A 17,373-nucleotide genomic window follows, 5' to 3' on the forward strand; every position below is an offset into this window, starting at 1 on the left:
AATTAACTAATCAAATGATAAAATTTCTAAACAAAACTTTCACACAATAATATTATCATGCCACGAACATTAAAATAATAATAAAATAACTATTTTGATCTCAAATTTGTGGTCCCAAAACTGCTGTTCTGATTTGACTAAAAATAAGCTATTATATACATCTCTTCAACCGGATGCCTGAACTAACCCAGTCATTACCCGCCTATCCACTGATAACCCAAGTTGTAACTGCACGTCCTCCAGAGTACACTACCTGCATAAAATATGAAATGTATGCGTCTTAGGTCTCCACATTTCTACAAACGCGCTTACAAGTGTGGGGTCCAATTTACACCCCTGACCAATAAGGGCCACGTGCAAAAATCTAGCATCTCTCAAGTATGGTTCGATTAAGGGTGATGAAGGAACGGGTGGATTACAAATATACGCCTCCAAAATTTAATCTTCCCCTTATATATAAAAAAAATACAAAATATTAAAATCCAATATAACAAGAAAATATTTAAATTAAATTACATTAAATATAGTATAAAAAAATTCTTACTATTTGTGATTGATCGATAAAAATATAATTGCCATCCAAACGAATTAGAGATTATGTTATTGTTAATTTCGAAAAACACAAAATAAATTGTAATAAAAAAATATTTTACGAAAATATTAAGAATTTTAATAATAATAAAAAGAGTTGAGAGAGAAATAAATTCTAAGTGAGAAATGAAGAGGGAATTGAGAGAAATTTGAGAATGTGAGAGAAAGTTGAGATTGAATTGGATAAAAAATGAAATGGAGGGTGTTAATATAGAAAAGAAAATATGATCGTTGGGGGTTGGGGTAGCTGTTAGTCCTAATGGCTATTTAACTAGATGTTGGAGTGAAATGATCGTTGGGGAAAAACGGCTCCAACTAGAGACGTTTTCAGCTTATGTAGTGAAAGCACTTTCAACTGGAAGTGTTTTCGTAAAATCGACCTAGTCTCGTATTTTTTTGAAAAAATGGCCTAATTTGGTAATTTTTTAAATTTTCGGCATTTTTAAGATAATTACTCTTCAAAAACCATTTCTCCAGCTTACTCCCTTCTTCCAAAAAGCATATCATCTCACTGGTTACAGTAAACAGTGAAACGACTGAATCTTGATAAAAATAACCACCTAACCAAATCCACCAGGGGGCCATCATAGAAGCAAATGATGGGCAATCACACCTCTTTATAGGTCATTGGTTCAGTCCGGAGGATCAACCTATCACCGGCCAGTCTGCATCATTGTCATCGCTATATCAGGAACTTCCTTCACCTAGTAAGTGATCTTTGTTAATCAGAATCCCTCTTTTGCTATCTCATAAGCCACCATATTACATTCCCTACTCGTATTTTGGAAATAGCTCTAGAAAAAAAATGCTAGACATTTAATATCACTGATATAGGCACTAATTTGAGACTTATCCCCTTGTCTTTGCATGACTTTCGAAATTAGCATGCCAAAATCTCCTTCCACCACCACTATGGTAAAGCCCATCTCACTAGCAAACCGAAGAGATTGAAGAATGGCCAAAGCTTCAGCAATGAACACATCGCAAACATATGTGTTAACCACCATTCCACTACCCATTACTAGACCCTCCATGTCCCTAATCACAAACCCTGATCTTGATTGTCACAGGTTCACTTTGAAGGTTGCATCGAAATTAATTTTGACAAAAGGACCATTTGGAGGAGACCATCATGCCATACTCAATGGCAAATGACCATATAATATGATTTCCAATTCATCAAATTCTTTAAGAATCCTCGCAATTACCTTTTGGGTAGATTGTATATTGTTCTCCTTAACCTGTTTATTCTGAGAATTACATAAAACCCAAACAATCATAGACTGTACTTCTAAGGCTGTGTTTAGTAGTGTTTTTTAAAAGCACTTTTGAAGCAAAATGAATACTAAACAAGTAACTTTTGAAGAAAATTTTTGGCATTTCAAAAGAACTTTTCCTCATATGGAGAAGTTAAAATTTTAACTTTTCTCTCCAAAAAGCACTTTTGGCAGCTTAATTATGTTTTCACCCCTACAACATACGGTACTTCCCCTTCTCTAGTTAATAGCTTAAAAATATTTAAATTTTATTTTCATATAAAATGTTAACAAAAAAATAATAAGTTATTTTCTGTATTCTTATTAAAATATCATAATATTAACTAATTTGAATATTATTTAAATATTTATTTATGTAATTTTTGACAACAATACTAAACACTTAAATTTTAAACTAAACTTTTTAAAAATATTTTTTAAAATTACTTTTACAAAATGCTTCTTAAAAGTAATGCTAAACTAGGCTTAAAAGATAATCATTCAACTGCTCCTAGCAAAATGTTCAAACCATACCCAAAAATCTGATTCTTGCATATTAGCTGGCCATTGTATTAAAAAAGCATTCCATACTTCTCTTGCAGGAAGCACTGTCTCAGGACTAATTTTGACACCATTGGTGTGTATATTTTAATTATATGGAAATAAACTTTTAATCTTTAGCTTATTCGTAAACAAGTCTTCAATCTTTAATTTATTCTTCAATAAAATTGTTATATTTGAAACGACGACTTATTTATGTACAAATAAAAAAAATGTGGAGCTTGTAGGATTGAGTTTTTGAGTTCAATGGTGATTTTATCACCTAAGATAAGATACCAGCTATCGTTTGGTGACATTAAAATAAAATGTTTGATATAATGAAGTTTTAAAAATGTAGCAAATATAGAGAATGAAGAACATAATATGAAGTTTAGGAATATCTTTCTTTCAGAAACTGCTATGAATCAAATTTAGGCACAAAGTTACACATGTCATGACATTACCAATTAAGAGATATCAACGGAAAGGAGTAAAGGTAGAAAATGAAAGGAAAACTTGTGGTGACCAATAGATGACCAAAAGAGAGATTGTTGCAGTGCCTTTCAAATGTGTTTTAACCACTTCCTTCAATACTTTATAAAGCAATTCTTCCTTATCAGTAGCCTTAGGTTACTCCAAGGTTCCTAAATGATGAGCATGAAAACAATAGCATTTCTTCAAGACGCCTCGAGCTGCTTCCCAGTGCTTCTCCTAATCTCTTCTCTCACTTTAGCGTCGTCACCGTATTTCTCTCTTGCTCTTTCCGATTCTGAAACAGCATTCATCGCTCGTCGCCAGCTCTTAAGTCTTCCTGAGGGTGGTAAGTTGCCTGATGATTATGAATCTCATGTGAAGCTTAAATTCACGTTTGAGAATCCCAGGCTTAGACGTGCTTACATTGCACTTCAGGCATGGAAAAGTGCTGTACATTCGGACCCTCTGAAGACCACTCACAGTTGGGAAGGTCCCAATGTTTGCGATTACAAAGGAGTTTTCTGCGCACATGCACTCGACGATCGAAAGTTGATAGTCGTTGCTGGCATTGATATTAACCATGCCGACATTGCTGGATACCTGCCTGTTGAGTTAGGCCTATTGACTGATTTGGCTCTATTTCACATAAACACTAATCGGTTTTGTGGGATCATTCCCAAGAGTTTCTCCGAGCTTACTATTCTTCATGAATTGGATGTTAGCAACAACCGTTTCGTTGGTCCTTTCCCAGAAGTTGTTATATCCTTACCTGCGCTTAAGTTCCTTGATTTAAGGTATAATAATTTTGAAGGTGAATTGCCATCTGCGTTGTTCGAAAAGGACTTGGATGCATTGTTTTTAAACAACAATCGGTTTGTGTCCATCATTCCTGAAACTTTTGGGTCTTCTCCGGCCTCCGTCATTGTGGTTGCCAACAACAAGCTTTCAGGTTGTATTCCAAAAAGCATCGGCAAGATGTTCAATACGTTGAACGAGATTGTGCTCCAAAACAACAATCTCACAGGTTGCTTGCCAGTGGAGATGGGGATGCTTGGAAATGTGACGGTTTTGGACATTTCGTCCAACTCTTTCAGTGGTGTTTTGGGAAAGACATTTAAAGGGCTTGGAAAAGTTGAAGAATTGAATGTTGCAAATAACATGTTAACTGGTTTTGCGTCGGATGACATTTGTCGATTGCCGAGCTTGAAGAACTTTACGTTTTCTTCCAACTATTTCAATGGTGAGGCTGAATCTTGCCAGCCATCCAAGCGGAGGGACTGTGTGTTCGACGATGTTAGCAATTGCATACCAGATAGGCCTAAGCAGAAGTCAGCTAAAGAATGTCATCCAGTGCTAAGTCGACCAGTTGAATGCAGTCAATCAATGTGTGGTGGTGGATCTCCACAACCGCGGCCAAAGCCACAACTACCGAAACAAAAGCCCCTTAAGCCAAAACCACCGAAAGAAGAGGAATCACCTGTAACAAGGGAACGACCTCCACCACTTAAATTGCCACCGCCAGTTGTTAAGCCCCCGAAACCAGTGTCAAAACCATCGAAACAAGAGGAATCACCTGTAACAAGGGAACGGTCTCCACCACCAAAATTGCCACCGCCAGTTATTAAGCCCCCGACACCAGTGCCGAAACAAGAGGAATCACCTATAACAAGGGAACGGTCTCCGCCAGTTATTAAGCCCCCGCCACCAGTGGAAAAACCACCGAAACATGAGGAATCACCTGTAACAAGGGAACGGTCTCCACCACCAAAATTGCCACCTCCAGTTGTTAAGCCCCCGACACCACCAGTCCACTCTCCACCACCACCTCCAGTCCACTCTCCACCTCCACCTGTTCACTCTCCTCCACCACCAGTGCATTCTCCTCCACCTCTTTCTCCTCCTTCTGCCCCTATTGTCTCGAAACCACCGCCAAAAAAAGAAGTGATCCTACCACCAACTATCGGCTTCCAGTACTCATCACCGCCTCCACCAAAGTTCCCAGGATACTAATGGGAACATCTTCAGTTACTTCCTTTTAGTAGTTTAACAATCTTACAACATAAACATAGTATTGTTAATTAGTTGATAGGTAGTCACTAAAAGAGAATGTATATATAATTCTCTCCGCGCAATACTCATCGGCCAAAGTTATATGGGAATTACTGTCTCTTCAAGTTGTTTATGGAACTTCCACTTTTTCTTTTAGTTTTATTTTGAGAAATTAATTTACATCTAGATAGAACGTTTTTGACGTAAAAAATAAAGAGTTAAATCCTTACTTGTACATAATTTTTTTTAGAGTTGTACATTAATAATTAATAAACTAATCTTTTATTGATTATATTTTACTAATTTTAATATTGTAGTTTAAATAATTTTTTTGAACAATTTAATTATAAGTGTTGATCATATTTGTTTAATGCGCTTCAACACATTTGAATCGATGTCCTCTTACACTGACAATAATATTTATATCAATTAACGTAAAAAAATAAGAATTAAATCTTTGCTTATAGGTGAAATTAGTTGTTGACTAAATAGTAAAATAATTATATTAACATTTATACGATTTTATAATAACATGTAATTAAAAATATTTCTAATTATTAAATTATTATACAATTCGGTTGGAATGACTCAAATTACAAAAACAAAAAAAAAAGAAAAAGAAAAATCCAAATTTAAATTCCAAGGAATAAATATGCTCTTGGATTGATGTAGACAGCAATTCTATAAATGCCACTATTATCTTGCCATCCCATTTCAATCCACATTAATTGAGTTAATGTTATTAAAAAAAATAATTTAAATATCAAGATTTACACTCAATTTTAAAAATCTTATTCAATTAATTTAAATATGAATTCAATACAAATTGATTTGTGTTATAATATCTTATAATTAACTGGATTTTTATTAAAATTAAGATAAATTTAATATATTTTAAAATTTTAATATTCATTAGAAGTAATTATTTATTTTATTTATATTTTTTATATCTATAAATATAGATTTTGAAAAAACATTGTAAATATTATTATTCATCAATAAAATATATTCTATTTTACTCTACCAATTTCTTTTTTTCTTTTTCTTTTACTTTTTTTGTTTTATGAATATCTTATTAAGTGGATGTCCATCATGATCAAGATAAAGTTTTGATGTACTTTACTATTAGAATTAGATCTCTACTTCTTTTATACTTCTTATGCCTATAAATAGAGACTCTGATGAAGCATCGTGATCACCCTTTTGATTAATAAAGCACATTCTATGTTGCTTTCATATTTTCTTTGTTCTTTATTCTCCCCATCTCTCTTTATTTTATAACACATTATCAACACGATCTTGCTCAAAGTGATTGTTCCTTTTATCAACAATCAAATTTATCCTCCATGATTTTCAATTTCTTTGACGGCAAGATGCAAAGTTTTTATAGGAAGTTTTTTTTTATTTAATGTTTCATATTTGATTATTATTTTCCGTTCTTCTTTCATTATACGTTATCATTATTTTGATTAACTTATTTTACTTTTTATTCTTAAGGATAGTGAAAGATTTGATACCATTATCTATATGAAATCAAGAATATTTTCGAACTATCTCATACCTTCTAGTGATGACGGCGATGTTAAAAATCTTTAGGTATATTTTACTATGTTTTATTTATTGTTTATTATAATTGGAGAATAATCATGACAACATGCATAGATAGATTTTGATTTTAAATCTCACGCATGTTTACGATGGTAATTACGAAATAAAAAATCTATTGGGATGTTTATAAGTCTGTCCTACTAGATTTGTTGCATTCCCCGAAGTGAATGTAAACATGAAGAAAATAAAAGATATACTCATGGACCACTAAAGTGAGAACATAGTAATAAATAAGAGAACAATAAGAGTTCTCAAGATAACTCTTCAAAGGGTAAAGATAACTTATGTTATCAATGTGATATAAAATATTATTGGTCACATATGATATTTTGTTTTTGTTAATATTCTTTAAGAAAGGATATGAGAATGTAGTAATAAATTCTATCATTATAGAGAGAAAGTATCTTCTTTGGTACTAAAACAAATAAATATTATTCCAATATTTGATAATACAAAATTAGTTGAAAGCTCTGGAAGAGCTAATATATCACTATCTAAAAAGCACAAAATTTGTGATGGCTAATGCATTACTTTTAAAAATTATTTGTATTGGATCTCATATTGAGATTGTGAATGAGGAAAAGATTATATTTCATATGAATAAAAAAAAGGGGATTGAGTTATTAATTTATAACATTTATGATATTCTTTTGCCATCATTCCTAGTAAAGGGTTGAAAGCAAAATATTTGACTGTAAAAGATCTACTCATGAGCAATAGAATATGATAATTCTATCTAAAGCTTATTATGGTTGGATTCACCTAAAGTTGCAAGTGTTTTTTAAAAACTGTGAGTATAACTCTACAGTATTCAAAATAAGTTCTCAATGAAAATTACGTTGTAAAATATTACTGATGAGAACTTGTAAGAGAGAAAACTTATGTATGAAAAGTCATTGGTTATGTACCTGTTGTACACCTGGAAAATAAGATCGACTTTCAAAGTTTGCTATTAATAGATTTTTGGGCATTTGAAGATTTTGGCATATTCCCTAAAATGAATATTGCATATAATTATTTAGAAATTATATTTATTGACTTGGTGGCATTATAAACTTCACATTGATTTAGACATTTCCAATAGTAAATGTCACAATAATACTTATATGTGAATACAAATTAAAAAGAATGATAATAAAATTATCAATTTGTTACAATTTAGTATAATTGAAACACATGTTAAAGTAAACCAGAAGTTTACTAATACAAATGTGTTTACTACTGGGCGTGACCAGTTAGACCATCCTGGATCGTATATGATGCGAAAATTAATTGAGATATCATATGGACATCTATTAAAGAACCAAAAAATTCTTTAATTTAAAGAATTCTCATTTGTTGTTTGTTCTCAATAAAAATTGGTTCTTAAAAACTCATTAGCTAAAGTTGAGATTTAATGTCTTGCATTTCTGAAATGAATATGGGCTCATTCATCCACCATGTCGATGATTTTGATATTATATGATTTTGGTAGATGCATCTACAAAATAATCACATGCATTATCAACTCACAACCTGTCGTTTGCGAGATTGTTTGTTTAAATGATTAAATTATGCAATTAAAACAATTCATCTTGCTAATGGTGGTGAGTTTACATCCCAAGTTTTCAATGATTATTGCATGTCAATTGGGATAAGAGTTGAACATCCTGTAGCTCATGTTCACACACAAAATGATTTAGCTGAATTGTTTATCAAATGCCTCCAACTAATAGCTAAATCATTACTTAAGAGAACAAACTTTCTATTTCAACATGAGATTGTATTGATTTACATGTTGTACGCATCAAGCCCCCATTACAATTTATTTTTGGTCAAGAGCCAAATATTTCCCTTAAATTTTTTGGATGTGCGGTATCTATTCCAACTGCTCTACCACAACGCACAAAGATGGTTCATAATAAGAGATTGAGAATGTATATTTATATGAGTCTCCTTATAATATTTTTGAGCTATTAATTCGAGATTTAATTATGACATGAGTTGTTAGTTTTCCCAACATTACGGGAAGAGAAATAATAACTTATAATGAGTTAGGAGGAGAGTAATTTGAACCAGAAGTTCAATAAGGATAACTCATTACAAGTTAACTATTAGTTGTATTTACAAACTTAATAAAAATAACCAAGTGTTATATAAATTGATCGGTTCCAATGATGAAAAAATCTTCTAGATGGTTACATAGTGGAGGCGGGTGCTCCAGAAGAGACCCAAGACATAACTAATAAGTAAAACTTCAGAAGAGATTCAGGTACCTAAAACTAAATTTTAATATAATGAAAATAAGATGTCTCGATAAGTTATGTCAATTCGAGAAAATGTGAAACCAAATAATAAAAGTGGTCGACAATGATTTTGCATGCAATATTATTATTGAAATAATTAAATAAAATGAGGATCTTGAATAAATCTATTGAGAAATATAGATATGGAATAAATTGATCAAAATAGGAAGACGCTACTCAAGTACAATTAAATTCGAGGAATTTTTGGACCAGTAGTCCAAATATCTAAATGTATAAAGCCAATGAGGGTGCAAATGAAGTAGTTTTGCAAAAGCGGAATAAAAATATAAAGTTTTTCGCTAAGTACTGGTATTGATTATGAAAAGATATAATATTCTTTTGTGGTGGATGCAATAACCTTTAGATATATTATTAAATTAATAATTCATAAAAGATTTAACTTGTGTCTAATGGTTGTTGTTACAACCTTTATAAATCACTATATAGTAAAGTTTATATTAAAATCCTTGAAGGATTTAGAATGCTAGAAGCATATTGAAATTCTCGGGAAATTATTCATTTATATGAATTGAAATAATTTGAATATATGTGGTAAATTTGACTTAGTGAATAGTAGTTGAAGGGGGATTATAAAATGATCCAAAATACCTATTTGTGTTTTTATAAAAGAATCATGATTAAAGTTTGTTATGATTATTGTTGAATCTCCTGAAGAGATCAAAATATATCTCCCCAAATTTCCCTCACTCGTGACTTTTAAAATAATGGTAATATAAATGCTTAGCAAATACATTCAAATAGTCATTTGAAAAACTAATATTCAAGATTGAATACGTACAATATGATAAAATATGTGATGTTTTCATGAGGGGGAGTAAATACGCGTTGTACTCTTTTTCCCTTAACCGAGGTTTTGTCCCATTGGGTTTTCCTGGTAAGGTTTTTAATGGGACAACATATTATACGTATTATAGATTGTGTATTCTTTTTCCCTAGTTAGGTTTTTATCCCACAGGGTTTTTCCTAATAAGGTTTTAATGAAGCACATTATCTACCAATGGGCATCCAAGGGAGAGTGTTATGAATATCTTATTAAGTGGATATCCATCATGATCAAGATAAAGTTTTGATGTACTTTACTATTAGAACTAGATCTCTACTTCTTTTATACTTCTTATGCCTATAAATAAAGACATTGTGATCACCCATTTGATTAATAAAGCACATTCTATGTTGCTTTCATATTTTCTTTGTTCTTTATTCTCCCCATCTCTCTTTATTTTATAACACTTTGATATTTATTTCGTAATAAATTATCAGCATGATGATTCTCTATTTTTTTGTTCTCTTCATTTTTTTATAGTCTATGTTTCCAAAAAATCCCGTTCTTAAATCTCAAACAAAAAGCACAAAGAAAAAGACCCTCAACAAAAACTCTCAAAAGAAAAATTTATTCAATTTGAATATAAAGATCAAATTTATTCTCCAAGCTTTTAGACACTATGCGGGGATTGGAAGAAAGTTTTTTCTTAAATATTTTATGTCTAGATGTATTTTTATTTTGATTCATGATTAAATATGATTAGTTTGATTAATTTAATTTATTTTTATCTTTTTAAGATTGGTGAAAGATTTGATCTAAACATTGATTTTTGTTCTTGATCTTGAATTTATTAGATAAATTTTAGATTGGTAAGGCATTTTGACCTTTTATTTATTGAGGTATAATTGTGATTATTCTTTTTATGTTTTAAATTATTGAGTTAGATTATTAAATACTGATTTTGTTTAGGTCGTCTCAAAAGTTATTAATTGTTTAAATATATATTAATGTCGACTTAAACATAACATTTTTATGATATTAGCCCCATTTACATAAATAAACTAAGGGGACGTTTAGAAATCGTCCTACCAAGGGTGAGTAAAATCCGATTTGATTCGAAAAATACAATAAAAATTTTAAATTTTGAATTAAATAGCTTGAATTATCTAAGTTAATTGAGTTAGTCAGATCAACACGAATAAAAATCAAATTTTTCGATTTAACTCAAATATGAATTATACAATTTGAATTATCTAAAAATCTGAATAAAAAAAGGCAAAACTACATTGTTTTGAGAAATGTTTACCTTTTCTAAAGTTAAAAGTCAAACTATTAAGTTAAAAGGCAAAATTATGTCGTTTTGATAAATGTTTACTCATTAAGTTAAAAGCAAAACCATTGTATTGTTTATGTAATTAAATAATATTGTACTTCGTCTACTAGTTAAATAATCGGTTCATGTAAACATAACATTGAGTATAAATAATAAGATTCGTTAACTCAACTCAACTTGACTCAATTTGATTCGATTCAAAAAAAATTCAAATTGAGTTCAGTTGCTAAAATAGGATTCGTAAACTCGACCAGCCCAAAATTTTTTACTCGATTTGACTTGACTCGATCGAATGCTCACCCCTACATCCTATTATATTTGTTACATTCCCTAAAGTGAATGCAAGCAAAAAAAAATTCAAAGGATATAAATCATGAATGTAATAAGTGGCATAATAATAACCATTAGAAGTGAAAATATATTAATAAATAAGAGAACAATGAGAGTTTTCAAGATAACCCTTTAAAAGATATGTATAACTTGTCAATGTGATATGAAATATCATTGATCACATACCTTTTATATGTCCAAATATTTTGTTTAACTACATTAATATTTTTTAAGAATATATATATGTCTTGCTGACAATGTAGCAATGAATACTAGCCTTACAGATAAAAAGTGTTTATCTTATTTAATATTGAAATAAATCAATATTAATATAATATTTGATAGTACAAAATTAGTTGAAAACTCTAGAAAAGCTAATATATCAATATCTAGAAGAACAAAATTTGTCATGGTTAACAATTATGTAACACTCAAAACCCATATCCGTCGTCGGATTAGGGTTACAGAGTATTACCATACAATTCAGAACAAATAATAACAAGTTTAATTAACAAATTCATAATAATCATATTGGAGTAAAACAAACATTCATGGGCCTTAAATCGAGCCTACGAGGCCTTTAAAATAGTTTAGAAATAATCAGGGACCAATTCAAAGCAAATTAGAACATCTAGGGAAAAACTAAAAATTTTCAAAACATAGGCCACGCAGCCGTGAGTTTAGGTTGTGTAACAAGGACTAGACCATGTGGCTCAAGACATGCTTTTGTGCCTACTCTACATACCCGTATGATTACTCCACATGCCCGTATGCGCAGGCCGTGTGACTCATTGCGCCTGTATAATATAAGGTCACATAGTCGTGTGGCCAGGCTGTGTAACTCCCTATGACCGTGTGGCTCAGGGTCACACAACTATGTCGCTAGGCCGTGTAACTCTCTGTGCCCGTGTGGATTGACCTGCACCATAACATGCTAGAGGCACACGCCCGTGTGGGTTGCCCGTGTGTGACACACTACCGTGTGGCAACCCGTGCCCTAGGCCGTAAGTGTCCAATAATGACTCTAAACTATGTCAATTTCACATCCAAACGATTAGGTACCTAACCCAACTTATAACACATGATTATAAGACTTCTAAATACATTCAAGAACAACCATAACATGCCAAATCAATCAACCTAAGATCTAACCAATGTGTCACCAATAACACTCCAATTCAAACTCTTAACAATTCATCCCTTTAGTTAAGCACATAAGCCATATTATACACTCAAAATGTCTTATAAACAATCTCTAAATACCATACTCAATTCATGCCAAATTTACCATTTCATACTTTTCCACTTATGCTTTAACTTAGAATTAAGCATGCTTATCACACATAGTTACTCATACCACAACATCATATGCACAATAACTACACAATTATAAGTCCTTATGAACCATTACAAAACATAATCAAATTCTCCTATTACATGTCATATAAGTCAAGTGCATATTCAAAGTCTATCAAAGGTCTCTAGATAGTGTGATTCTTCGAGTTGATCCGATCACCCAATTTCTAAAAACAATATTTACAAGAAATAAGACAAATAACACGAGTAAGCTTTCATAAAGCTTAGTAAGTTCGTCATTTAAACGATAAAGCTTACCGAATGAAACATAATAATACAAATAACAAGATTAATGGACAGAGTTCCTGTCACAAGGTTATTAACAGTGTTCCTGTCAATCACAATTCACAATAAGTGAGTAATGCTTAAACAATAGTACAATCAATTTTTCCATATTTCAACAACATTCAATAATTAATAATCAACGCCCGATGAATGATATATGGATACGAGTACATGGTTAACCATATAGAACACACCAGGTGCTTATACGATCCAGACCAACTGATAACACACCTCAGCACTGAGTGCCTAGCCCGTAGGCTAACATTTGCCCCATAACATACCAGAAAATACTATAATATAACACGATAGTCCACAAAAAATGCAGGACCTCGGTATATTCAGTAACAGAGGATATACAAAAATCATCGTCACATTTCATACCAATCCCGTATCACGTGCAAAATAACCTATTGGCATGCCAATCGTACTCTATCTTACATTCATCGGCTTAGAGTATTTCAATTAGTAATCGAAACCATATCAATTCATTATTTCCATTCTCAATTACATGCATCAATATTATCCAACATTATACAATTAAGTTCACATAATACATTTAAAATTTATCAAAATTAAACCGAACGAATTTACAAGATTAAACTGCAGCGATGACAAAGGTACAAAGACTATTCAACAATTTCACTATGCCTCTATTTTCAACCCATTCTTGATCTAAAATAATAATTTCATTCAATTAACTAATTCAAACAGTAAAATTAACTAATTTTATGTAATTAAGTCCTTTTATAAATTTTCTACAAAATTTCCCCCAACATTTTACTTTTATGCAATTTAGTCCATAAGCTCAAAACTTGTAATTTAACCAATTTTAACTAAAACTAAGTTCAGCCAAATTGTATAGCACTCCATTACAACCCTTATTTGCTTTTATTTCATATCAAGTCCTTGTAATTTTATCACTTTTACATTTTATCCTTAAACATTAAAATTACTAAAAACTACTTTACAAAATAGTCCTATTTAACAACCAAACTTAATAATCTACCAAAAAACTTCAAGAACAACTCAAACTCATAAATTGCATAATCTATAACATTTAACAGTTTTACAAATTAATCCCCAAGTTAGCTAAACCTAATTGCAAGGATCTCAAAAACATAGAAATTACTAAAAACAGATATCAAACACGTACCCAATAGAGAACCCTAGGTAGCCAAAGCTTGCTCTCTCCTTAACAATGGTGTTTCGGCCTTTTAGAAGAAGAATCAAGAAGATGACATTTCAATTTGGCTTTTATTTATTTACAAATTTATCATTATAACCTTTTAATTATAACATATATAATTTCTAAAACATGTCCATAATATAAGTATATGTATAATTACCATCCAAGGAAGGTTTAATTGCGTAAGTGGTTCTTCAATTGTTTCAAGTTTTGAACTAAACAAGCTTAATTTCAATTTAACCCTAAACTAATTAGGACTTAATAAGAAAATAGCCCAAAAGTTAGTGGATTAATCATATCCACCATCGTTTAGACTTTTTGACCATGGTTTAATCACCATTTTGGTCCCTTTAGTATTTTAAATCTATAGTAATTAATTTTTACCTCTTTTACAATTTAATCATTTTACCTTAATTAAGCAATCAATTGTAAAAATTACCTGACCAAACTTGAATTCACCTATCATGCAGCTATGTAAATACTTAATAAAAATATTTATGGCCTTAAATTACAGAATCGAGGTTCCAATACCTCATTTTCAAAAACCACTTGACCTTTGGACTAAACCACTTTTACTTATCTAGTCGTTCAATTTATAAAATTATTAAATGTATAATATTATAATTGAATCATAAATATTAAACAAAAATACGGACTTACTCATCGGATTTGTGGTCCTAAAACCACTATTTCCGATACCACTGAAAAACGGGCTGTTACACATTAGTTTTAAAATAAATTCACTATAATGGATCTCATATTGAAATTATGAATGAGGAAACGATTACATTTGGTATTAGAAATATTCAGTTATTGAATTATATCATGCATGATCCATGAATACTTAAATATTTGATATGCATGTTAAAATGATAATTGTGACACTTCTTATATAAGAATTGAATTGACTATGATCATCTGTCGTGATCTTTTTTTGTTATCATCCCCATAAAGAGCTGAAAGCAGAATATTTGACAGTGTAATATCCACTTAAAATGTGGAACAACTTTAAGAGAAAGATATGACAATTGGAATATTATAATTTTATCTAATGCTCATTATGATTGGATGCATCTAAAGTTGCAAGATTTTTAAAATTGTGATTGAGTATAACTCTGCATTATTTATGATAAATTCTTGAATTAACATTATGTAAAGAGAATATTATTAATGAGAAATTGTTAGAAAAAACTCTTTTTTAAATTTTCATTCTTCTGATGTGCTATTAAATAATGAGCTATTAAATGAAAACCATAAAGCTCGTCATATTAAATAATGACCTAATTTGGTCATTTAACAGGGAGACTATAAATATTAGTGCTTAGGACTTAATTAGGGGGATTGTCTTTAAATTATTGAATTTTCTTATTCTTAGAATTAGGGTTTACATTGAGATTTTTCTATTCAATCTATTTTCTAGTTTAATTTTTAGTTTCTTTTTGCAATTCTATTTGTTTACTTCATTTATGCTCCAATCGAATCACGATCAACATTTTTTCTAAGGGTTTTACAGATTGATCTTCAACACACAATTTTGGATCCAAATTCTCTTTCTCTCTTTTTTATTTTTTTTAGTTTTCAATTGAATGTTTAAAATTCAATTACGGAAATTCGCATCTAGTACGACCATGAACTAAGAACCCTAGGGAGATTAACGTGCGAAAGTGAGAGTGATTGGCTAAAGGTTTAGGATTTACTCCAAATTAGTTAGCATAGGTTAAGCAAAATTAAACCCTAGGATTGATGACCCTAGGAACTAACTTAGATAGATAAGGCCGAAAGGATAATCTACTGAGCACCACTTAATCTATCTCGATTTAAGCTATCATGTCGAAAGATAAGTAGGTTACATCGATCAAATAATTTAGTTATAAGTCAAAAGGTATTAACTAGGTTAACCGTTAGCTAATTTGTTAAAACTTGAATTTGAAGTTAATCATGAACACGGATACAAGTTAATCTTTTGTTTGCTCAAATTGATTGAAGTTATGTTGTTTATTTTAGTTTTGATTTTATGTTCTTTTATATCATCTTTTTATTATTTACTATCGTAATATAATTATTATTGATTACTATTTAGATTTAGTAGTGTGTGAATTGCAATTTAGTTTAGACAAACTTCCCTTGGGTACAATCTCCGTAATACTTCCTTGTGTTCTGTTGTAAACACTTTAAACTATATTGCTATTTGATCTGTATACTTGTAAATACTACCCTTCAATTCTTATATTTAATTTTAGATTTACAAGCCCAGGGCACGCACATCGGGACATGGTCATTCATGCATGAAATTGGTTTTGTTATCTTAGTGTTGTATAAAGAACTTGTTAAATGTGTTGGATGGTTAATTGGGGTTTTAAAACCAATTATTGTTGTCATATGATAGGTTGGAAACAATTGAAAATTGGAGTTGTGGTATTTTAACTAAGAAGTTGCAACGCCAACCATCCTTGTGTATATCTGACCATGGGTTGGGCCACCCATCCTATCCGAAAAGTGGGATAGTTTGAGCAAAAATATAGGCGCCAAAAATGGGCTTGGGCAAAAAAAAGGCCCGTTTTGTAAATGGTCCGGGCCTCAGGTAAGCTTTTTTTTTTACCGAACTCGTTGCAAAAAAATATTGTTGTTTCCACTGTTTTTGTGTTATTCTGCCATTGTTTTGCTATCATTTCGTTATTATATTATTACTATTTTGTTGTTATTGTTTGAATATTGTATAATTCTTATTTTATTGTTAATTTTGTTACTATTTTAGAGGCATTTGCTTGCTAAGTTGCACATATCTTAGTGTTATTTAAGCATAAATATTAAATACTTTTTAAATTTATTTTCAATTTATTGGTAAACATTTATTTTAATATTTTAGTGTATTTGATATTTTTTTAAAAAAAAATTATATAAAAAATTTAATACGGCCGGGCTGAGCTTGGGAAAAAATTTAGGCCTATTTTTCATTTCAAGTTGAGCCCAAGCTTAGAAAACGGATCTAAAATTATGTTGAGGCCCAACCCATGATCACTTCTATCCTCGTGCGACATCTCATGTTTGATGTCGTGACGTTGACTTTGTAATATTTTAAAAACTTTGCAATTTGGTCCTTAAGTTGGGGAGCCTACTTATTGTTTTGGGGGTCGCAACACCGCAACCCTGATGTTTTGACACCGGCTTGAAATATTTTGATAACTTTACAATTTAGTCCTTGTTTGACTTTAAGATAGTAATGAGCTTTTGTAAGCTCGTATATGACCCGAAAATGAATATGTATTGCATTATATGTATATAATATGTGTATCTGA

At 30.9% G+C, this 17,373-nt stretch overlaps 1 protein-coding gene across 1 annotated transcript; it reads left to right on the top strand.

Moving 5' to 3' along the window:
• Positions 1 to 2,829: 2,829 nt before the first annotated feature.
• LOC107917649 (pollen-specific leucine-rich repeat extensin-like protein 3) lies at positions 2,830 to 5,202 on the top strand. Its single transcript, XM_016846953.2, has one exon. The coding sequence runs from the start codon at positions 3,036 to 3,038 to the stop codon at positions 4,869 to 4,871; it is 1,836 nt and encodes a 611-aa protein (XP_016702442.1). The 5' UTR covers positions 2,830 to 3,035; the 3' UTR covers positions 4,872 to 5,202.
• Positions 5,203 to 17,373: the final 12,171 nt, after the last annotated feature.

The sequence above is a fragment of the Gossypium hirsutum genome, chromosome A01 (assembly GCF_007990345.1).
Source record: "Gossypium hirsutum isolate 1008001.06 chromosome A01, Gossypium_hirsutum_v2.1, whole genome shotgun sequence".
Taxonomy (NCBI): domain Eukaryota; kingdom Viridiplantae; phylum Streptophyta; class Magnoliopsida; order Malvales; family Malvaceae; genus Gossypium; species Gossypium hirsutum.

Coding starts and splice junctions, on each gene's coding strand:
- LOC107917649 (XM_016846953.2), top strand. CDS start 3,036: ATGATGAGCATGAAAACAATAGCATTTCTTCAAGACGCCTCGAGCTGC.